The sequence below is a fragment of the Epinephelus fuscoguttatus genome, linkage group LG21 (assembly GCF_011397635.1).
Source record: "Epinephelus fuscoguttatus linkage group LG21, E.fuscoguttatus.final_Chr_v1".
NCBI classification, from domain to species: domain Eukaryota; kingdom Metazoa; phylum Chordata; class Actinopteri; order Perciformes; family Serranidae; genus Epinephelus; species Epinephelus fuscoguttatus.
The window spans coordinates 4,447,150-4,472,567 of record NC_064772.1 but is presented as its reverse complement, the minus strand read 5'-3'; the positions used below and the strand labels follow the sequence as shown (position 1 = coordinate 4,472,567).

At 41.0% G+C, this 25,418-nt stretch overlaps 1 protein-coding gene across 2 annotated transcripts in view; it reads left to right on the top strand.

Annotated features, from left to right (window-relative positions):
• The first annotated feature begins 11,887 nt into the window (after positions 1 to 11,887).
• The window catches only part of LOC125882095 (melanoma receptor tyrosine-protein kinase-like), a 101,677-nt gene continuing 88,146 nt past the window's right edge, over positions 11,888 to 25,418 (top strand). The window contains exon 1 of one of the 2 annotated variants that reach the window (XR_007448298.1): positions 11,888 to 12,130. Coding sequence is in view for 1 of the 2 variants with exons in the window: in XM_049565763.1 (XP_049421720.1) it covers positions 12,049 to 12,130 (82 nt within the window). In the remaining variant the exon portion in view is untranslated. The remainder of the gene's footprint in view (positions 12,131 to 25,418) is intronic. The other variant, XM_049565763.1, reaches the window with a different exon arrangement.

The window sequence follows — 25,418 nt, the reverse complement described above, 5'->3', positions numbered from 1 at the left end:
TCATATGGCATCCTTCACCCATCCAGCTACAGCGTACTGGTAGGCATCCATGCTCTTAAAAGCCTTCAGGCTGTCCCGACTGTAGGGGGACGGATTATGAATCAAATAAATATAAAATATCCGGGAACGTGTGTTGGGGCAGGCGTTTTGCAGAGGTTAGCGGACAAAATACTGTTGAGGGTACTAAATATGGGTTGCAACCAATAATGGAAATTTTTAACAAATATTGTTGTCTCTCCGTCTTGTTTAAGTGTGAGGTGTGTACTGCCATAGCAAAACTGAGGGGTAGGGTCAAATTGGACACAAATATGGCGGCCGTCTCGTCAACATGACGTCACTGGTACCCATGAATAGTCGCTTCGCCACTACTACCAAAGATACTCAACTGTCTTTGCTACTACTACTTCTTCTTCTCCTTCTTCTTCTGCTCCGTCTTCTTCTTCTTTACTATTAATTGGCGGGCACGGGCGGCGCTGGCTGGCATCCAACTTAAAGGCGCATTGCTGCCTTGACTGGAGTGTGAAACAGTATATTAGCAGGAGAAAAAAAAACCTGGTGATGACTGCGTGGCGGGAGCCGTCTGTCCTGGAGTACCGGCCGTTCTGTGATTCTCCAGAACACACAGATGGCCAGTCCGCCACACAGGAGGTGAAAAGGCACTGCTGCCGAGTTAGACGTTGGTGCAGGAATCCACCCAGTTCACCCAAGCCTTGTATGCACAGCCGCAGGCCCACCAGGAGGGCCCAGGCGTACTGGCTCTACGAGCCGAGTGATGACATGTGGGTAATCCGAACCAATGAGCAGCAATGGCTGTGCCTCCTTGATATTTGGCAGTGGCAGGTCCTTCAGGTGGTGATACTTCTCCTGCAGAGCTTTAACTGGGTACCTATGGCGGGTGAGGCCCAGTTCCTTTGCAGTGAAAGCCCTGTTGATGTGAAAGGACTTGCCAAGCTGTAATGCAGAAACCGCGGAGAATGACACAGTGGCTCCATGGATGGTACAGACCTCTTGCTGGACGATGTGGAGTGCCATGTAGCTTCCCGGTAAAGGTCTAAGTAATCAGCAGCTTCATGTAAGAGTATGGTGTGCTCTGAACCATCATCCAATATAGCGTAGGTCTCAAGTGACTTGTTGCCGCTATGAAGGATGACACGTCTCAACTTGACTGCTGCTTGTTGGCCGATCTAGGTACAGAGTTTCAGAGATGGAACTCACTAAATAGCTTTCTTCAGTAGCATTCGGCTTATCAGCTGCTGCAGCAGTTTGGTCGGCAATGACCTCATGTAGAACCTCAAGGTGCTTTCTTTCACACTGTTTGCACTTAGCTTTGAGGGTACACTTTGCTGCTTGGTGATTACGGCCGCATCTCCAGCACCTCTTGTTGGCTTTAATTCACTCTGTCTTCTGCTCTGTCAACAACAGTTTAAGGTTGTTGCACTGGTTGAGGTAATGCTGCACAGAGTCACAGAAAGGACAGTACTTCTTTGGCTTCTCATGTGTTGTCTCGCCTGCAGATACAGTCAAAGCGTTTTCCGACTTCTCTTTCTGCTCACTGCTGTGGAGAATAGTAGCACTCTTCTGAGACTTGTGGTCAGTGTGCCGGTCCCGGCATGTAGCTTGCTTCTCTTGACCTGAGTTGCTACCATACTGGTTTCCATTCACCTGTACATGCACGTCATACTCAAGCCACTCAGCTAGGTCAAGCAGGGTTGGAATAGGGGTGCGGATGGGGTTCACAAATTTCTGAAAACTGGTTTTTAGGTCGTGTGGCAACTTAGTTAAGAGGCGAGATACATGTGAGCCGCACCTCAACTCCATCAAGCCTTGGCCTCCTAGCTGCTAAAACATGCATACTAGTGCACGGACTTGAAGGGCAAATGACTTGAAGGCTCTGATGCCACCACTCTTGATGTTGGGGCCATCCATCAGATTAGAGATACGCTTCAGGGCTAGCTGTTGAGGTTGACCGTACATTAAGTACAGTAAGTGCTCTGATGGTATCACTGAATGGGAACAGACCATTGCAGTGCTTCTTCGCACTTTAGGTGATCCATCAGTATCTGGAACTTAAAGAGCTCTGAAGAATCTGGCGGGAGTATATTGTCCAATGCGAGCTTCAATCTTGCTAAGTCACAGGGTCCTCATGTTTGAAGTCTGGGATCGTTGGCTTAGGTCCACAATTTTTTAATTTAATTTAATTTTTTTTTTTTTTTTTTTTTTTTAAAGTCTGGGATCATTGGCTTAGGTCCACAATAGTTCTCTACCTGTGGGTGTCTGCTGAAACGGGGTTGGGCCTGAGGCTGCTCCCTCAGATTTAGATGGTAATATGGATATTGGCGGAGATCATCTGGGTTACGGTCATCACAGTGTCTGTTCTGTGGATCAGGTCCATAAATGCTGGCATAGCCATAGGCTGGACGATAGCGATCCTCAGGATAACGTCTCCTATCAGGGGGATGATGTCAGCCATCATGCAAGTAGTAGTGATCATCGTGATGAGGTCTAAGACTAGGCTGTAGATAAGATTCAGCAGGCGGACTGTAGCTTTCACCATGGTGACGATAAGCCTCGCTGAGGGGAGCGCAGGCCCTGTTGTCAGTCCAACCGCCTGAAGCACCATATAAAGGGCGGTTGTGGTCTTCAGACCAACCATAAGCAGCCCCATGCTGAGTATGGGATCTGTCGTCATGCCAGTGGAGGCTGTCATCATGGCGATAATAGGCTTCATCAGGCCAGGAACGGTACCTGCTGTCAGCCATAGAGGTTGTAGCCCCATGATGAGGGCTGCAGCTGCTGGTAGGCTGACGGCAAACAGCACCAGGTGAACAGTAGTCCTGGTTTTCTTGGTGATGCGGATGTGACTGTTGCCCCGTGCTCAGGCTGTGAGGTGGAGGAGCCTTTCTTCCATCTGGTGTTTGCGAAAGGGTGTCTTTGTAATGAGGGGATGACTCACCTGAAGTTGCTGGTGAAAGTGCTGCATGCCTACTGGACAACCCTGCTCCCTCTAGACTGTTACTGAGCTGCTGAATGGGGTCATGTAGGCTGCTGTGTGGTTGTGACTCATCACTGAATAGCACCTGTGGAGCTGGGTCCAGATGACCACAAAACCGCGACAGCTTACTAGTGGGCGCAGGTGTGTGTGACATCTCATCCACATGGTGTCTGGGCCGTGATATGACATCTGATGAAGGTAGTATAGGAGAGCTAGAGATCAGGTCTGTAAGGTGTTGCACATCTTTTCGCAGTTGGTCATTGTCCTCCTTCATCCTACGAATACTTCTTATAACATCAGTGGAAGTAGCCTGTCTGGCCTGCTCATCAACAGGAATGCAATGACTAATAGGGTAACTGACCTCATAGTTCTGAAGGTATGATGGCAGGTGGCTGTGCCGGTTTACAAAGTGTAGCCGTCATCTGCTCCTCTGTTGTCTCACTCACTCACGGCTGTGTTCGGGGGGCGTGGTTAGGGCAGTCACTCCAGCACTTTTTAAACAGGAATTGTGCAGATTTGCAGGAAAGTCTAATCAGTCTTCTTTCAGCATTGGCAGTATAAAAACAAAATCAGCGAGTGCAGCAAAATTCCGCCTACCTCCTTTTGTTTATACAGAATGCGCCTTTTCTGGGGCAATGGGGGGGCGTGAACAAGTAATAAAATGTGTAGCTCAGCGTTTGACATAAACAGTGTCATGGGAGGGAAGCCGTGGCTGGTCAGTCCTTTGGCAGTTCTCTCGTAAGTCGGCCTGTTCTTCACTGTTCCTGTCATCTGACGGTTAATGGCCTCTTCGTTTGTGAGGCCAAGTGGGCACGCAATTCCTGGTCTCTCCAGTTGCTCATCTTTACAGTGTCTGTCAGGTTTGCGTTTCCTTCTTGCTACTAGCTGCTCGCTAATTCCTGCTATCAGTTGTTTCCTGTTTATCCACCGCCAGTGGATTGCACGTCATCAACAGCTCCTCCCACAAGTCTTCAACAGCCCCTCCCATTGCGGAAGGCTGCCTCGGTCTTTTTAAACTAAAAGGGTTCCATCAATATGACTAACCATACCTCCATCCATACCTCGGATCAACTCACCAATCCGGCTCTGTGTATCTAAATGCTTGCAACTTGCCGGCATGCCAAGCTTTCCAGTGGACCGCGGTGATTGGAGATTTTTAAACAGAAGCTTGGCGGTGCGCAGGAGGCTCACCTGAGGAGATTAAGACGCCACAAGGAGACACAACCAGGCGGCTCACGGGTGAATAGCGGCGATTTCAAGGTCATGTTGCTTACCCACAGAGCCCTCCACGGTCACGCCCCCTTCTACCTATCTGATCTCATCCTCCCATATTCCTCCAGCCAGTCACTACGATCAGCCGACCAGGAGTTTCTGGTGGTCCCCAGGACCAGACTAAAGACAAAAGGGGATCAAGTCTTTGGGGTAGTGGCCCCAAGGCTCTCGAATGCCCTGACCATGGCCCTGCTCTCAGTCCCATCTGAGAGCACTTTTAAACAGCAGACTCACCTGTACAGGCAGGCTTTCGCCCACCTATAGCCAACCACTGTCTTCTTCTCGTCGTATTCGTTGTCTTATTCTATGCTTTTTACTTTGTTAATTTCTAAGTCCTTATTTTATTTTGTATTTTATTGTATTGTTTATTGATGTAAAGCCCTCTGTGCATTCATGCTGTAAAGTAAATAAAGTTTTAACATAACTTTTGTGGTGTTAGAATGGTGTCAGGAAATGGAAATACTAAAGTGAAGTACAATTACCTCAAACTGCACTGAACAAGCAGCAGCTTGTCTCTGAGTGTGAGGTCAGTGTTTAGCCCAAGGACATTTTCACTGATAGTGGTGGATACACACACACACACACACACACACACACACTATATTTAATCCTCATCTTCAGGTCTGGGTGTTTTGTTAAGCCCTCAGGGCTCATTAGTTCACTCTCTTCTCTCCACTCTCCTAATCTACTCTCCCTTTGTTTTGCCCCACCTCCCTCTCCTCGGACTGACCGACAGATGAAAATCAGAAAAGTGAAGCTGAGCAGTTACTCTGAAAGAACTGCTCCATCTAAAGCTAAATATTCATGCATTACTTATTAATGATTCTTCGTATATGTTGAATTGTTATGTTCTTATTTTTGCATGCTCAGCAGACCTGGTGAGCTTTTACTGAAACACCAACACGGTCTCCAGTTTCCTTTTGATTAGTTTGACTTTACAGGAAACTCTCAGAAAAAATACAATAGTAAAAAAACAGCATAAAACATTGAAGTGCTCGACAGCATGGGCACTGCTGCTGCAAAAGACTTACAACTGCCTAATAAGTCAGATGATTCTAATGGTATCATTAGGTGAAAGATGATATTGATGTGAAGTGTGCAGCAGCAAATGTTTGTTCATCAAAATTTTCCCACCAAATCATCCCCCAAAATACAAAAGTTAGAAGTCATGACATCATGTTGGTGATGGATGTTTCTGTGACATTAAAATATTTTGATGCTGTTCTTTCATTTGAATCTTTTTCCTACAAAACACAGCACAGAAATCTTGTAGTGATCCTCATGTTTTTCAGCATTTCTCCATTGTTTAATTTTCTTCCACCTCTTCACCCCCTCTCCATCCATCATTTTCCACTGAAAGCTCTCAGTCGATTAACCTAATTCCACCTGCAAACACACAATGCAGCTGAAAAACAGGAAAAAACGGTCATCTTTAATCCTGATTTAACTGAGTGAGAGCAGAGAAACATGAAAGGAGGAGGAGGAAGAAAAACGGGGAGGAAGACAGAACCCTGACTTCTACAAATTACAATCACACAGCTGATGAGCTCTATAAATGACATTTCATAAAAAATGTGAAACAAGGACTCATTTATGATAAATATGGAAGTTTAACTATCATGATTTAAAGTGTTTTATGGATCTGTTAAACACATATAGCTGTGTGAAAGATTATGGTCCTTGGATACTGAACACTGACTTGAAAAATGAAAATGCTTTTCCTTCATTTTTCATTATATAACTAAAGCCACCATCTTTCATGACCCCTCGAATTGAGACATCCTTTAAAAGGTCCAGTGTGTAGGATTTAGGGGGAAATATTGGCAGAAATATAATATAATATAATAATAGTAAGAGGGAAAAGCCTTTTTCTTTTTTTATAATTTTTTTTAAGCAGTAAGTGTATAATTTGGGTAGAGCACCTCTGTGAGACAGAGCAAGACAGTACAACTAGATAAGCAGTAGTAACGTTTATTTCTCCACTTAGAGACAAAGCACCACAACTGATGGCTTCTCAAAGTGACTGCAAACTTCATCACACAGACTGAACTACCAGCATATATAATAATGCACTAAAATCAAAATTAGTTCAGCCTAAACAATGTACACTACACCACACCACAAGAGTAAGACATTTGTTGCTTTATGGTGGCCCTGAAGGCTCAACACACTGCAGAATAAGAAAACACAAATGAAGAAGCATCTTCACACAAAGACATCAATTTGATGACACATGAACAGCTTTTAGAACAAGTGCTGCAAGAAGCTCACAACACAACAGAGACTGTTTCCAGGGATGTGATTCAGATATTATTGCAGATATCTGCTGTTAACCCAGCATTAGCTGTTTGTTTATAATCATAATATCTGAATCATGTGATCATCGCAGTCACAGATAGCTGTCTATCTGTACTCCTGTATGTGTGGGCGAGGCATCAGTTGTCATTTGTCTCCATTTTTTTTATTTAAAATGTTGAATCCATCAGTTAATTACATGAATCTAAAATTTATATAATATGGTTTATTATAAAATATTTGATAAACTGGTATATAATATTACATATGATATGCTAATATTTGTTTGATGACAGCAGTTTTTCTGAAGAAATGTTCCCATGAACCAATCATTTACTGGATGAGATGATGTCATTGCCCGCTCACTTTGCTGTTTTCCCATTGGTTCACGTATTTTCTCAGATGGATGACACAGATAAGATATGCGTGTGTGTGTGTGTGTGTGTGTGTGTGTGTGTTTGTGTTGTAACTTGTTGAAGAGGGCATGCTAAGACACTGCAACTGTCACACTGGTGGGATTAATCAGGACCAGATCTTGGAATTCGTGTGTATGTGTGTGTGTGTGCGTGTGTGTGTGTGTGTGTGTGTGTGTGTGTGTGGTCAGGCTCATGCTACTGGATTTACTACAAAAACATTCCACACAGAGTGAAAATAAACATTATTTCTGACGTTCATCAGAAACACGACTCATCTATGAATCAGCTGTCAGTCAAAGAAATGAGACAAATTATGATAAAACAGATAAAGGTAAGTGGGAATCTTGTTTCAATTCAATTTCAGTCATCCTCATTGTGTTTGTGAAGCTGCTGTTTCTCAGGTGAACAGTCAGCTGTTAGCTTCACCTGACCTCAGTTCTGACCCACATGTGAACTGAGTCGAGGTGTTTTCTGCCCGGCGACACGCTGTCACATTTTATTAAACACAAATGAACAAGAAAATCCATTAAGGGTTTTTTGTTCTGCTTTGTTGGCGAGAAACGAGCGGCTACACACGAAGGATTTTAGGTAAACAACAGAAAAGCACAGAGGAGTTATTAATTATGAATACAGAGAATACTGCAGTGTGGGTAAAATCAGTGACCCCATTAGCATGAACACATGATAAACAAACAGACGGCGAAGGAAGGAGAGACACGTTAAATAAAATGTAATGATTTTGAAACAGAAACTAAAGAGGTGTCTGAGCTCTGCAACTTTAACATTCTGTTTTTAGTTCGAAATCAGTTTAGAGAAAAAAAAAAAAAACATCAAGAAACTTTACTTCCCAACAGTGAAGTGAAACAGCTTTGGAAGCCACAGCAGATTGATAAAGGAGTTGCTGTAAAGGCACCACTGCAACTATTCTGATATTTTGTTTTCATAATTTGGCCATTTGGGTGCCCTAAGTGCAACTGACCGTATTAATAACTATAATAATAACCTTAAAGTATGACCACGCTGATCAACAAGTTCGCACTGTAGCTGCACTGTGTGCACTGAACCTGCAGTGAGCACAGCTCAAACCACTTTGTGTCTGACACAGCCTTATCTGTGTGAGTTAATGCAATACGTATGATTAGAATTGACGATGATCCATCCATCTATCCACTTACCTGAGGCCAGGTCAGTACTCCAGATGTCCCTCTCCCCAGTGACACTTGCCAGCTCCTCCTGGGGGATCCCCTCCCAGGCCAGATGAGATACATAATCCCCCACCTTGTTGTGGGACTGCCCAGGGGCCTCCTGCTAGTTGGATGTGCCCATAACACTCCTAACAGGAGGCGTCCAGCAGGATCCTGATCAGATTTCACTTGTATCTGCGATCTCATCTCATTCTGTAAATCATCTCATCTGTAAATCAGTGGATACATTTTTTTTAGAGCGTTACAACCACTGTGAAATGATTTGTGTCATTATTTGATCCATAGGGACCATTAACATTTGGAAAGTCTAGAAGAGCCATAAGATTAAATCAATTTATCCATCCAAGTTAGCAGAGCTAAACTGCCATACTCAAAAGCAGTAAGTCAACTGTGCGCTAGTCTCACTCACCAGACCTTTCTCAAGAAAAGAAAGGTCTGGCTGGGGCCAACTCTCACTTTTAGATTGGAGAAAAAAACACCCTGGCTGCTTGTATTTCTTTCAACCAATCACAATCGTTCTGGGCGGTGCCACAGCAACGGTGGGCTTGCAAAAATATTGCCGGGGGGAAACAGGTTTTGGTGTAACACGCCCACAAAAATATCTCCTACAGGACGCAAACCATGGCAGAAAAATGGCTACATCCCCGCAAGATCAAACACCGCAAAAGTTAGTAAAGGACGTGTTGAAAACGGTTGAAAACTGCTACACAGCTGGAGGTGGTAGGGCGGGACTTCAGCGGGTGGCTTGTTCCGCCCAATGAGAGGCTGATCTCTGGAGCGAACTTCCGCCCAATGACTCAGTTAATGACCTATCAGGAAAATGACCAGCAGATTAACAGAATACAAACATGTCTGTTGCAGTACTGGTAGATCCACCAGGCTTTTAAAATTTGAACACTAAACTGAGATTTTTATTTAATAATAAGTCAAATATCATTTAGAAAATGTAGTGAGACACAAAACCTCATCTTACTAGCTGACCATTTTGGACGGTTCTGACGTTTTTTTGCACTTGAGAGTTTTAAGTCTGTTTCAAACTGAGCAAACACAAACAGTCAAGTACCCAAGTCAAGGTTTGATCTCTCCTCTCCACCTCTCTTGTCAGTGTCCTTCCCCTCTGGACTTCTTCAGCACTGATGAACAAGCAGAGAGAGAAAGATAATCAGACTGAAACTTCACCTCCATTTGTCCGTAACTTTTGACTGTACTGTCAATTTGTTGTTGAGCTTTGATCCGGATCTGCATGTCCTGTTGTCCCACAAGGTCTCCACTCCTGGTTTATACTCAGCTGGTCTCAAAGCTCTTTCTTCTTTTTCTTTCTGATAACTGATAACTGATAACTTTCTGATAACTTTTAGATCAGAGGATAATTAATGTTGGTGTTCAGAGAAGAACTCAGAGAAAGAGAAAGAAGATCGGGCTCTCAAAAGCTGCAGAAAATGAACCTTCATCAACCTGTAGAAATAAACTTTTTAAAATGTCCACACATGATCAACAGAATGGCACCGGACAATAACTTCTCAAGCTTAAAAAAACACCCCTTCAAATAGTCCAAAATCACTACATACATTTCTTGATGTGTGTTTCTGCCACTCTCCGACTTCAATCAGAATCAGTTTTATCAGGAAGTACATTTTCACTTCACTTCTCTCAAATTTTCTTTGGTATTTGGTGCATATACTAAACATACAATAAACAAATTAAAAGGAATAGAAATAAGGCATAACATTCAAGAACATAAATATAGAACAAAAAAGTTTGGGCACCCCTGATCAAAATTTCATTAACTGTGAATAGTTAAGTGAGTACAAGATGAACTGATTTCCAAAAGGAAGTCAAAGCAAGATCACTTTTTTATTTAGATCTTTTACAGTTTCAAAATAACAAAAAAGGAAGTTTGAGCACCCTGCATGGTCAGAACATAGTAGCGCCCCCTTTGGCAAGTATCACAGCTTCTAAGTCTCTCAGTTCTTTGGGGCATTGGTGGCTTACTGGATAGAGCAGGCGCCCCATGCCGCAGCAGCCAAGGCTCGACTCCAGTCTGTACTCCCCCGCTGCCCCCGCCACCCAAACTGTAGTAGACACTGTAGTAAAAAAAAAAAAAAAACTTTTATCAAACAAATATGTATAATATAGCAGTTTCAGAATAAGAGAGCTGCACAGTTTTGAGCAGGATGTGCAAAAATATTAATCAGGGGATGTGCAAAGTTCACAGTAGAACAATTATTATGCAATATGCAGAGATTAAAGAGAATTATTTTTGAGTAAGAAATTTTTATTTAGAAGAAACAAAGTACTTAAGAAAGAAATGATGAACATGTGATTTGAAACAAAGGCCACTCTGAAACCAGGAAAAATTAAATGAAGAAAACTTTTGAAAGTACACACTGACATTCTTATGACTGCATGTGAATGTTTGTCTGATGTTTGCTGAACATTCCTCATCTGTTCAGGTTGATCGCATGTCTCATCATTGTGTTCTCTGTTCGTATTTGACATTGGCACATGACTCACCTTTTGTTTTCACTTTGTGTTTTCACTTTGTGTTGTTTTTCTATTGAGGAGAGCAGCAGGTTTGACAGGATCGCATTTCTATAACCATATATTATTTCCTTTACTTTATTCAATAGGAAATTAAAATTAAGGTAAAACAAAACCTCCTGTGTTGATGGACCATCATTGGTTCCCAAACTGAGGTCCAGACTGATGGAGGGTCATCAAAAAATCATACTATTACTAAATTAAATGACTTTCATTTATTCAGACTTTATTCTAACATTTGATTATTTCTTATTAAAAAAAAAAAAAAACCTGAATAATGAGTATTTGGTCCTTCACCAGAAAATTTTGAGCATCAAACACTTGATTTCCTGCATTCTGGTGAATTTTTATGAGCCAATTTACTGTGTAAATGTCTTTAATTTAGTTAAAATAAAAGTCCTCTGCTACGTTCATTTTGTGTTTTTATTAGGGGTAGACTGATGCACATGTTTTAGATATTGAGGGGGATGTGTCACCTGCATCCCCCCTGAAATCTATGCCTATGATATAATGTATTACACAATAAATTAACTGATGATGAAAATATATTAATTAGTTGCTGTGTAGTCTTTAAGAGAGAATTTTATTTTATTAACTCATAATGTTTTGTTCTAAATAATAAATAAATATATAAAAAATTAACGATTTCCCGCTGACATGTAGGCTAGTGGAGTTGAAATACAAAGCAGCATAAATTCTAAAGTAAAAGTACCCTTAAAATTGTATTTCCGTACACCACTGAGTTAATGCACGTGTTACTTTTCACTGGCCTGTGGCCACCAGGGGGCCTCTGAAAGAAAGAAATACAAGCCTCTGTTGATTTGATTCATTTACTTTAATTTAATAAAACTTTATTTATTCCTGTTAGGGTGATTAAAGCCAACGCGCTGGGTACGTTTCCTGGTAATATCTATAAGGTAAAAATTTGACCCTATTACTCTGTCTCTTCCCTGTCTCCTTTCGAATGGACGCAGTGAAGTGTTTTTTATTCCACGAACATTATTTCATGATTTTTTTTATTTGTGCTGTTGTTTGCATTTTCTCTGACAGACAATGATGTTGAGTTTCAGCAAAGTCGACCACACATGTATGTGATGTGTATGAGATGTCGATAAAGTTAACTGAAACTGAAAAAGAAAGAGAGGGAGGAGGTGTGGAGACAGAGGAGGTGTGGACTTCTCTGCTGTCTTAGTTCACCTAGATCCGCTCCAACCCTCAAACACGCGAGTGCCTGTGCTGTCACTGCTACTCATGGAGAAACCATCTGTTCTCAACTATCACAAGGAGACAAACTTTGAGGAGTTTAAATAAAGAAACACCTGCAGACATGAGGTTTTGGGGAGGAGGAGGAGCGGCGCTCCTGATGCTGCTGCTCGGCCGCTGCTGCTGCCCCAGTCCCGACAGGAAAGGTAGGACTGAGCCCGGGGTGAGAGCTCCGGAGAGAGAGCGTGTCAGTGTGGGAGACAGGGAGCAGGAGCCCGGGCTGAGAGCCCTGGAAAGTGAACTTAAGACTGTTTCTGCTGTTTTTACTTAAACAAGAGATTTACCGATGTATCTCCATTGCTGCTACTTTACCTTAGGAGTTGTAGCCTGCTATTTATCCTACAGTTGTGTAAAAAAGAAGATAAACTATGAATAGGTTGACGCAAACTGAGTTTTAATACATTCAAAGTTCACAAAATGATAATAAGGTGAAATATTACAGAAATGTTATAAAAGACGTCAACTGTTTACAAAATGTAAATGTAGCCTATCTTTATAACAATTGGTTAAATTCATATAACGTTATCATCATTAGTGAAAGTAGAGTTTAGATATGTAGGTTCTTATAGGAATGAATGGTTAAACTACAAGTACAATTTATACCACAATAAGAACATTATAATAGTGATTAATATGCTCAGTCATAAATTAGGCATAAACACTAATTGTGACAACAGTTTAGATTATTGTCATGGAGTTTCTGCAGAAGAAACACTTTAAACAGCTCACAGACAAAGTGGATTCATGTAACGGGTTACAACTGAGTTGAAATGTGAGCTCAGTTTGGCTCCCGTCAGAACATCACAGGAGAGAAACTACACTTAAACTCTTTCATTACTGAATTATCACCAGTTAAACGTTCATTTCCTGCTGTTTTCTTTGCATCTGAGCCAACTCTCCGAGCTCGTCTGCCCTCACTGTGGCTGTAGCCTGAATAACCTGTTTGTTACAAACATGAACTGATGAGGAAGAGCTTCAGTAGGGCTTCAACTTTCAGTTATTTTCATGACTGATGGATCTTCTGATTATTTTCTTGATTAGTTGATTGTTTGGTCGAGGTTACAGATTACTAGCTAGGCCTACCCTGTTAAAAATGTAACATGCATTGTTATTATTTTAATTTCTTCATCAAAGTAATGCAACTCATTACATTTGATTACAGTTTGATTACTTTTCTCACAAATGTTAAAAAACTGGACAATAAATCCTAAAAATGTGTGGAAATCTGCCAAAAGAAGGGATTCTTGCATGGTGAAAGATGTGAAGCAACAGAATGAATGTTTTATTCTACATATAAGCTTTTTACCAAAAATAAAAAAAATCAGATGTAACCCATTTTCACCAACTTAATTACATATAACTATTTACGCTATTTATAAAAGGTACAATCATGGAATGGGGGTACAGAGTTGTCTCACCTTTCAGCCAGCAGTGGAGGTAGTAACAGCGCAAAATCCAAGTCTGTGTTAAAGGGACATCCTGCAGGATGGGATGGGTCTGACGTTTTGATGACATTATATATGTTCAACACACTGCTGGGAGATTTTAAAAGGAGCTGATAGCAGTTAGCAGGTAACTCAAGAAGAACAGTGACTGTTAGAGAGGCCGACGCTGTCGTGTTACATGTCATGCCTCTTTTGCTTCCATGATGCTGGTATGCTGTGCGACATTATGCCGCAGATGTTTGGTTCTGTGTTAAAAATGAAAATACGGTGTAAAGAAGGGACTTTGAAGGAGCTTTAAACATAGCCGGAAACCCTTCTTTGGAAAAATGGTTAACTGCCCCCCCCCCCCCAAATATATCATTTGAGGAAACTCTATAATTTTAAACTACTTAATAATAAAAACTGAAAGCACTTGTGCCCATTATATATGCAACCCGATGAATTTTAACTTTAAAAAGATTGCGTCCTCCCCCCTCATCTGCCTCACAATGGTTTGGTCCATGTCCGCATACACTGGCACACAGCAGCACTCGGCAGGACTGACTGTGGATCAGTGAAAGTGTGTCAGAGTAGAGGTCACTGAGCTCCAGAGACTGACCAACACTTTTATTTACTTCTTCTTTTCTACAGGATAAAACACGTTACCAGATACAACCAGACAGCGTTTCGTTCACGTCATTACCTTGCGGTTGAGTCTTCTGTCTGAATGCAGCAGTCATACAAACAGCCCTGCTGCTAAAAATCAGTCAAACTCAAATAATTTTGGACCAATATAAGTGCAGTTTGGATTGTTACAATTTACAGAAGTGTGTTTATGAAAGAGAATACTTAATTCTCATACTTAATTCTCTTTTCTAATCTTTTGTAGATGGTAACTGTAATATTTCTGTATTTAAAATCAACGTACCTTAAACAATTAAGTTCCAAGTATATTTTTCCTACATTTAAAGTTGTTGTCATGGTGTGATTTTGTTTATAATCTTTTAAATAAACAAAGACTTGATTAAAAAAATGATATAATTACAGCAAACACACATTCAAAAAACAATTTAAAAAAACAAAAATTGTGAGCGTTTTTTTTTTTTACACTGAAAGCAAAACAAATAAATCTGCTTCTTTGGGAAAATTAAATCCAATTAGGCATATATTAGCTTTAATTTAGTTAACAGGTGTTGCCTCGCTCCTACTACTGTAAAAAGCCAGCATGGCATTGTAGCAGAGATAAAATGAGTGACACTTATTGAATGACCACATAAATATATGATATCAAGATAAAGTCAAACTGAAACTATCTTCATCATGATTTTCGGTCTTTGTAATAAGCAAAACGACACCCATATATACATGTATATATATATTTTTTTTTTTTCTTAAAGAGATTTTTTGGGCATTTTTGCCTTTAATTACATTTGACCATGCTGGTTCCATTTATATGTTTTACAACAACAGTAAATTTGATTGCAACTTTGTCCCCCCCCCAGAAATTGTTCTTGAGAAATATTTCTGTTCATTACGTTTATTATTATTGTTTTAATCAAACCCTTCGTGCTAATCACAGCATCAGTTAAATTCACAAGCTTTTCAGTTCTCACACGTTTTTAATTTTCATCCCTCAGTCGTTGTCTTGATGTATTCACAGGCACAATGAAAAGATGTTTATTGGGTGTGTGAACTAAATTCTGAGTGATCCTCAAAGTGTCCCTATGGGAGTGATAACCTGAGGGAGGATCACACAGATCATATCATTACTGATATCTCACAGTACTCACCCTTAACACCCTGTAACTCCCCAATGTGTTTAAAATACATATTGCAGGGCTGGCCCTAGACTTTTTGGGGCCCTGAGCAGAATTTGGTATGGGGCCCCTCTTTTGAAACGTGCTGCCACTCAAGGCTGACATTTTTTCGGGAATCCTGGAGGTCATGGGATTACTGTGGGATTTCCGCGGGATTGGAGTCTGTTTTATCATTCATCACATGACTGGGACTGGACAGGGAAAAAGTCAGCGGTAGTGGGCAGGACAGTAATCATAATAAAAATATTGGCCTAGCAATGTGAAGTTATTGCAGCTATTAGTTCGTTTCCACAGAGGAAATATATACCTCTAAGTATATGAGTACACTTATGTTTAGCATGTGAAGTAAAATTGATCATTTATTAAGATAATATTATTGCGATGCTCATTTATGTTAGCGTGTTAATGGTAATTCCCATTATATGTTAGCATAGAGCTAATGGACTGTGTGCTAGTTATTTGCCACATGGTTGTAGCAGTTAGAATCAAAATAAAGCTTAGTACATTTGTAAGTTTTCACTTACAAGGAATTTGCCTTGATATTTTGTGCAAACAATAGATGTATTAAGAGGAAATATAATCAAAGGCACAGTAGGACAACAGTCAAGAACATAAATATAAAATAGCAGTGTTACAATAAACATATGAAAAAGATATTTTTTAAAAATATAGAAATATGTACAGTATAGCTGTTTGAGCTGTTATTTTAGCAGCATGCTTCTCTGTATAGTTAATTGAATGTGCTTAATTTTCCATATAAATATTTTGTTCTAATATGATTAAATGCTATATTCTTTGTTATTTAAAAACACAACACAGGAAGGGGATGGGACAGAAGTGAAAATCCACTCCTGTGTTATCCTCTAGTTGCCACTTTACATGGCACTGTTATTAATTTTAGTACAGACAAGCATATAAAGACCAAACTGAGACCTGTTAGCAGCAACACTAGCTTCAAATCGAGTACAGTAGATACTATATTTGTCTATTGCTCCATAACCCCCTTAATGGTTCTTCTCAGAACGTTTTGATTGATCTAGTTCAAGTCTGATGCATATTTTAGTGCTGTAGTCTCATTGTAAAGGGTTGAACCTCACCTGTCTTCATGTGTAAGATGTGCGAATGTAGAAAAGATGTGACACGACCTAAAACATGGCAGTCATATGGAGAGGAGCAAACATTTATTACAAGTATCTAATAATGTTGTCTAAGTCTGATACAGTGATGAGATGAGAAAGACAAAAGGAGACCAGTTTAATCAGCAGTTCATTTGGAGCACGACTTTAGTCTTAGTTTTTTTTTTAAGTGATTATTATTACAGTGACCTTTCTGGTTAAAAGCAGTGGATGGGAATCTGCACGAAGCCCGTTGCACTTTGAGCAAAACAAATATTCAGCTCGGAACATTAGGGGTAAAGGCTCTGGAATCGCATGTGAAGTCTTCGAAACATGAGACCCAAATAAGAGGTCTGCAACACACCAGACAACTCTCCTCCATGCTTCCTCCTTCGAGGGACCCAGTGCCTGCAGCACCGGCTCCGCCTCCAACCTCCCAGCCACCCGCTACCGCTACCCAGCTTCCTGGTGCCTCTACTCGGCCTCCCGCTACTCAAGGAAGAATCGACCTTGCGCTGGGATCCACGCCAACACTGGTGGCAGAAGTGCTGTGGATGCTGGAAACCATAGTTAAACACCAGTACTATAACAGCAACGAAGGCATAGGCAAGCTTTTTGCCCACATGTTCCCCAATTCCGACATCGCGAAAACATTTGCATGTGATGGTGATAAGACGGCTTATATCACAAAGTTCGGTTTGGCAGAATACATCAAGAGGGATCTCGTCGCGAAAGTCAACAACGGACTGTTCATTGTTATGTTTGATGAAAGTTTGAACCAGGTGACCAAGACCAAGCAGCTGGACATACATGTTGGTTTCTGGGATGAGGGGGAAGTCCAGTCGAGGTACCTGGGGTCCCAGTTCATGGGACATGCAACCGCGCAGGACTTGCTGGTGAGTATCAAAGTAAGTAGCTAACGCAAATCAATTATTTATCTGTTCCATTTGGTAGCTAAACATTTTTCTAGAATGCCACTAGCTGTAGTGTCCCAGCTAACTTTATATCACTGGGCCTATTGTAGGCTAACGTTAACTTAGCCTACTTGTCTGTGAACATACTAGCAACATGTATATTCATTTTCAGCTTCATAGGAATGAGTGTTTGAGTACATTTGAAATGTGTGTTGGTACGTAGCCAATATTGCAATTATCACAGCCATTTGAATATTCTCCGTCACCCTTCCTGTAGCTGCAGTTGAGTATTAGACTACACATTTGTTCATCCTGCAACCCTTGTTGTTTTCATTTGTAATGCTGAACTCGGCTATGAACAACATGGATATTGCCTAACATTAATTTTTGTGTTTCAGGAGTGTATTAACCAGCTCCATGTAAGGAGCCTGGTCTCTGTGTCGATGGACGGTCCCAATGTAAATTGGAAATTCTTCGACCTTCTCCAGGAGGAGCAGGCTCATCGCTATGGAGGTGTGTTTTAGAATCATTACTATATAAAGCGTCTTCATGATTATTTATCACACAAACACACAACTCATTTCCCTAAAGCCTATGGCCAAAGCCCTAGACCACTAGGGAAGAGAAAGGACAGCCTCCAACTCTTGTATCCCTCAACAGTCACACCATGTCCTGTTAATACCACATGTCACTTTGCTACAGACACAACAGAGAAGAGTTTTAAACTGATATGGTTATATACATTTTCTAATAAGGTTATATGAATTTCAATGACAGGTAAGTAGCTGGTGGCTGTGGGGAGCTGTGGTCTTCACACACTTCACAATGCCTTCAAGTGTGGCTTTGTGGCATGGGAGCTGGACAGACTGCTGAAGGTATAATAAGTCTGTACTACATTCATAATCCCCCTCTGCCTATTTACTTGCTGTAAATATTGATTTGCAGTCTGATCATGAGCTCCACACCTCTGCTGTTAAACCCAATAGACCCCTTTCACTGTTTACTAACAATGTACCAGCTGCCTGGAAACAGAGATGTAATTGATCAAATTAATGAATGCACCTCTTCCATTTAGTGTGACACAGCCATTCCAGTGATAGGGCCACAATTAATGTTATCAATTCCACCTGGAAGCAGTGGAGCTTGCTGCCAGCATGACATCATCAGGAAAGGGGTGTTTAGTACAACTGTATTGTAAATTTTATCTGTGCACATGGTTCCCCCCACCGACAACTCACTGTACAACTCTGTACATTGCTGTTGTGTTAACTGAAACTTACTGAACTTACTTACTGAAACTTTATTCTAATTTTAATTTCATTTTTAATTTCTATTTCTATTTTTCAGTCTTGTTGCACATTGTCGTGGAAGCCATCAAGAACATTTCACTGTACAATGTTTACCATGTGCATGTGACAAATGAACATGCCTTTTTCTTGTGAAGGCAATGCACACATTGTTTAACAATGTGCCAGCAAGGAGGGAGGACTACATGAAGGTCACCAAGTCAAGTGTGTTCCCGTTGTCCTTCTGTGCCCACCGCTGGGTGGAGAACCTTTCTGTGGTGGAGAGGGCTCTGGCGGTCTGGCCATCACTCCTCATCTACATGGAGGCATTGAGAACTAAGAAAGTCCCCAACCCTGGAACAGGTGAGCACTCTGAATAAGTTATACAAATATACGACTGGAGAACACTGATGACTTCTTCCTCTCTACTGACACGTTGTTTACCTGAATTAACTGATAGTTGTGAACTTTGAAACTTGAGGGGGAAAGCAACTGAGAGTTACTGTAATGTGGTAACCTTAATGTCAGTGTGCATGCAGTTCTACCAATTATATGAAATACATTTTATATTTTTCTTCTCTATTTTATACAGGATCATATGACACCATAGTGGCAGCTATAAAGTGTCCTCTCATCCTGGCCAAGCTCCACTTCTACATGGCCATTGCAAGGTTGTTCACTCCGTTCTTGAAGAGATACCAGACGGACGAGCCAGTGATGCCCTTCTTAGGAAGTGACTTGGTGGAGTTGCTGAAGGTAAAGATTCATACGGGGATCATTGTAATGCCATTTCTAGCTTCTATAGAGTCAGTGAATGCTTACATTCTCCTTTTCCCTGTTCTGAACTGTCAGTTTTACATTTTGCCAGGACATCTGTTCACTTTTTAGTGTGCCTGTTAACAGTGTTTTCTGAGGCGCTTTATCAAGAGGGAGCTCCTCCAACACACCACAACAGTCCAGCTGACCTGACTGGATGTCATAGAAAGGAAGAACTGGGTCTGTCTGCAGGATGTTGACAATGGCCTTGGTGCTGAGTCGATCCTCAAGGTAGTGTGATAATTTAACCTACTTAGACTTGATGCAGCATTTGTGTGTATACCTTTTAAAACTGATGTGATGTTTGTGTTGATTGCAATGATGTAAACAGTGTTTTTAGGTTAAAGAATGGTGTATTAGGTTTAAATAGGTTTAAAAGATGTTAAAAGTTAAGGTCAGGATGCTGGCAGCAAAAGTTCTTGTGTGATGTCCTCAGCAAGCCCTACCCTGACCTCTGGGCTTTTGCCAGAAGCTGCTCATCTTGTCCCATGGTCAAGCGTCTGTCGAGAGAGGCTTTTCGGTGAACAAAGAGGTGGAGACAACCAACATAATGGAGGACACTGTTGTTACTAAGGTGTGTTAATTTCATCAAGTTTCTTCATTTATTAAAGAAAACCGGTAGAGAGCTTTAAGTGATCTATTAGTTTTAAAAGCAATGCAATGTTTTATAATACAATTACATGAATTTCCCTGACAGGTGCCACTCACTAAGGAGCTCCTGAATTCTGTGGAAGGAGCTCGGACCAAGTACTGTGACTACCTTACAGAGGAGAGAGGGAAGAAGGAGTTAGAAGCGCAGGCTCAGAAGAGAAAAGCTGCAGAGCTCAGAAAGATTAAGTGACTTTTTTGTTGTTCGGGACTGGTTCAGTTTTCTTATCAACCAGGTTTGATTGCTCTGGCTTTGATCTGAACTGAGCTTTTGTGACTGTGTTCATATGAAATGACTGTTTTCTACTTTAATAAATTTACTTTTGATTAATTTTGGGACTTAATTATTTTATATTAATTATCCTTCAGACTTTTTTCTGTATGGCAGTGAAATCCCTAATTTCATCACCTCGAGGATGACAAAAAGCTGTCATATGGTGTCGCGAATAGGTCTAAATTCTATTCAAAGAGGTCTAAAAAAGGTCTACAAAAGTCTTAAATTTGACTTGTTGAAACTTGTTGGAACCCTGCCACTGCAAATATCCTCAGTGTGTTGTCAGTATTTGTTGGCAAATATGGCACAAATTGTTGTCTTTTTGTTCAGGACATTCAGTATGTTTTATTGTCTCATAAAAGGTATTTCCCAGGGGGCCCAAAGAACAGCTTATACTGCTTCATGGCTGGCTCTGCATGGTTGTAATGCCTAATGAACCTGCTGCGAGTACCCATAAGCTCACATTTGTACATGATCACATTAATTTTTTGTACCTTTTGTACATGTACCTTTTGTACATTGAATGTAAGCTAAGTTTGTAACTAATGATTATTTTCTTTATCAATTAATTAAGTTATTTCTAACCAATCATTTTAAAGCAGTGAAAAAGTGCATGTCACTATCTCTAAAAGCTTAAGATCACATATTCAAATAATTAATCACTTTGTCCAACTAACAGTCCTAACACCAAAGATATAAAATCAAATATCAAGGACGATTAGTCTTCTTTCCTTTTTCCAGCTGAATTGACAGGAGAAACAAAAACAAGTTTGCAAAGCATCACAGGAGGTCAGACTGATGAGTATTGAGCATATTTTATTTGTTTGTTTTATCAGGCTGTTCGGCTGAAATAAGAGTTTTGTCTCCTGAAAGAATGAAAGAATAAATAACCTAAGGAATGACGGTAGAAAATGCTGAGCTCAGCTGTTCAGACTGTTATCTGTGTGTGTGTGTGTGTGTGTGTGTGTTTCACTTAAACGTGAAAACAGCTGACTGCACTCTCTCTTTGTCTTGGCAATAATTTGATTATGAAGGATTTTTGTGACTCTCAGTGTGTGTTTGTGTGTCTGTCCTTGTTTTGAATAGACTCTTGTTGTGTTGTTATATGTTCACTACATCCACACAGATGTTTCAGTCTCATGTTAGAGTTGAGGGTTTGCTTCCCACACCAATCCGCGAGCCAATTAGACACCAGGATTCAGAGTCTGAATATTGAGTGTAGAGTTCACTGACGAGATCCTTGACAAGGCGGTTACAACCTGCAAGCAGGTTGCAAATGAACTTGTGGAGGTTGCAGACATATAGTGGGAGACTGTAGAGTCCATCCCAGAGGTCCTAAAAGAGATTCCAGGGTTCCTTGAGGTGGTTCAGTTGGTCCTTGAGTTGGTACCAGAGATCTGTGAAGACTTTCCAGACATATTTGAAGAGGTTCTGATTATTCCTGACCACCTTTAGGAGTACCTTGTGGAGGTTCCACACAGATGTCATGAAGTTGTAGAGGTCCTTTACCCGAATTAGAATTATGTCAGTTGAATTAGATGTGGCTGTTCGATACAAATATTTGACTATTTGCTCCTTTTTTTCCATATAGTTTGAACGTTTGAACAGGGTTCAGTGGGACATTCAGGCTGTCAGTAACAGTAAAGAGGTTTCATGGATCCTCAAGAAAGCTGCAGAGGTCCATGAAGTGGTTCTAGGTGTCCTTGAAGATATTGTAGTATTCCTTGACAAGGTTCCAAGGGTCCTTTAAAAGGGTCTAGTATTTCTTAAGGATCAGGAGGTTGTAAAAGGTCTTTGAGTTTGTTGCAGAGGTCAATGAGGAGGTTTAAAAGGTGCTTGAACTCATGATGGAGTTCTTTATGAGGGTTCAAGATGGATGTGATTAATTTGTAGACATTCTTAAAGAGGTTTAATTTTGAGGTTCATTTGTCTAGTTCTTAAAGAGGTTTAATTTTTCAGGTTTATTTGTAAATGTTCTTGAAGAGGTTTCAGGGTCTTAAAGAATGTTGTAAAGGTCATACGGATTCTCAAAAATGTTGTGTGTATCTTTGGATTGGTTCCAGAGGTCCTTGAGGAAGTTTCAGGAAAGGCTGCAAAGTTTCATGGAAAAGTTCTGTGTGTCCTTGAGGAGGCTGAAGAATTCCTTGACAAGGTTCCAGTGGTCCTTGTGGAGGGCCCATTGTTCCTTACAGTTCAACAGGTTGTAAAGAATACTTGAATATATTGCAAAGGGTCACCAAGGAGGATAAAATTGGCCTTGAGCATGATGTGAAGTTCCTTGTAGGAGCTTCAGACAGATGTTATAAACTAGTAGACATTCTTAAAATGGTTTCATGGTCTTTAAAGCCCTCTTTCCACCAAGCAGTACAAAACGTTATGGTCCAGCTCAGTTTGGTATGCTTTTTTTCCGTTTCCACTGTGAAAAGTTGTGGATGGTACCAATGGAACGGTTCCTAACTGTTACCAGTTTTGGTGCCCCTTCTGTTGGGGTGCCTAGTACACAGATCTGATACTAAAAGATGGAGCTGTTAACACTGCAGTTCATTGATTGGTCAGTAGCGGACGGTCACTCTGCTTAAAGTGCTGACACACCAAACTGACATCAAAGAACTAGCGGTGACGAAAGCCAACTGTTGCGTCGTCTACGTCGCCTCATGTCGCCCTGTGTCAGTTGCATTTGAGCACACTTCAAAGACTACATCCGATGGCCAAGTAGCACGTACGTTCTGCGCCTGCATGAGAGGAGATAACGCAAAAAGCGAAACCAAAAGTCCGAGGAATGCCTGGGATAAACAAAGTGGCGGAGTGAGAGAGTGGTACATCCTGGATTTCCTATCTGTGCAGCCGAGCACCGCAGCACCTCCACGGACTATTACATCCAGACGGTCCCGGTGTTTCCTCCGCAGGCTCCACTTCACTCTCTTCCCACTTTAAACTGAATAACAAACCGGGGCTTGGTGCTTCAGTTGGATCCAAACGGAGAGCCGGGGCTAGCTGGGAAGCTAGCGGAGGCCTCTTCTAATTGGTCAACAGACTTTGGAATTATAATCTGCACATTAATCAGGTCTCTCAGCTTGTTTCTGCAGTGAGCAATCATCGATATAAAAATGAGAATAGTGTGTGTGTGTGTGTGTGTGTTAACTGAGCAACCATTGGTTGGTTTGTTGTGTGTTGTGGATGTTTAAACGTTTTAAACCTGAGAGCTTTAGCTGCACTAAATGATGGAACACTGATTGTTGTGACTGCAGAGAAATGTTTGAACTGAGTGATTTGACCTTCAGTCTGCCAACAGAAATGTGTGTGTTTGTGTGTGTGTGTGTGTGTGTGTGTGTCAACCTTGTTCCCATTGACTCTGACTTTTGGGAAAAACCTTGGCGGTGTGTGTGCTTGTTTTTGTGTATGTTCTTGTGTGTGTGTGTGTTTCTTTGGAAGCAGCTAAGCGAAACACTAACAATAAAGAAGACGTTGGAGCCTCGAGGTAACCATGACAACACTGTTAGCATACTGAGTTGAGCTGTATTGACTGAAAACTACGACAACAATCAGCCAGATTCAGGACAAACTGTGCTCACCAGGCTGCATGGATGGCATGGACATGTAAGAGCCTCCAACCAAAACACTGAAAAAGACACTAAATATTTTTGGGTTTTTATGGTCGTTTTGTGCCTCTTATGCTTGTTTTGCATTTATTTGTAGTTGTTTTGCATCTCTTTATGGTTGTTTGCATCTATTTGTAGTAGTTTTGTGTCTCTTTAAGGTTGTTTTGTATCTCTCTCTTTTTTTTTTTTTTAAGATATTTTTTAGGGCATTTTGCCTTTATTGGACATGACAGTTGAGTGTGAGGGGGGAGGGGATGACATGCAGCAAAGGGCCACAGGCTGGATTCGAACCCGGGCTGCTGCGGCCACAGCCTTGTACATGGGGTGCCTGCTCTACCACTAAGCCACCGACACCCCAGTTTTGCATCTATTTGTAGTTGTTTTGGATCTCTTTGTAGTTGTTTTGTGTTGCTTTGTGGTTGTTGTTATCTGTTTGTGGTTGTTTTTAATCTCTTTGTGGTTGATTTCATCTCTTTGCAATTGTTTTTTTTTAGTCTTTTCATGCATATTTGTAAATGTTCATCTCTGTTCTCATTCTGCTTCTCTTTGTGGTCATTTTGTATCTCTATGTGGCCGCTTTGAAACCTTTTGATTCTCTTCATAGCAGTTTTCGTAGTTTTAGTTTTCTTGGCCTCTCATACAGTTGGAAGCATCAGAAATTTTTCTCAACGTGAAAATGTTTGCTAAGTTTTGACTGTCCTCTTCACACCAGAACAGCGTGCACACTAATGCTAATCCAGCACTCACATAAACATACACCTGCCTGAAAAAACAAGTTACAGATATGTAAGCGAAAAGTAAAAACAGAAACATAACTTTTTTTTGTTCCTTTTGACTTTTATTATTTATTACATAAACATAAATTATGTAAGCTTCACACAGATATCACGTAGCATGCGTAAATGTGATTTCCATCAGCGATGCATCACAAATATGTGAAGGGACTCTGTGTGTGTACTCTGACTATCTGAGCATGTCACATTTGTCAGTCTGTGGGCAACTTAAGTTGTTCCAATTATCCTTGAGCAAGTAATGAATGAGAATAACTGTGTGCAGATGCTTTTCCAGCAGTGAAAGTGAGAGGCTGTCAACTGCAGCTTTGTCATTGCAGGAGTGACCTGCAGAGCCTAAGGACAGAGGCTGTGATATGCTTCACATATTGTGAAGCCCTTGAGGCAAATTAGTGACACTGGACTTTATAAATAAAATTGATTTGACTTTACTTACAGGCAGCAGCGATGCAGCCTGGGGGATTTTCAGAGCTGGAATGTGAAGAATGTCAATAATGGAGCTCAGAAACAGTTAGCAGGATTATACAGGCTGCTCGCTCTCTGTACTGTAACGTGAACTCTGTGTTTGAGGCAGGAAAATGAAAACATCTTTAACCTGTGTTTGACTCTTTCAAAGTAAACTGCTGTCACTCCTGGGTCAGTCCCTGGAGGTCAGAGTTCACACAGAGCTTGGTCTGCAGCTGGACCTCTGTCAGCTGTTTCCACACATGTAATCTGCAGCAAATATCAGCATACGGCTGCATTTCTCAG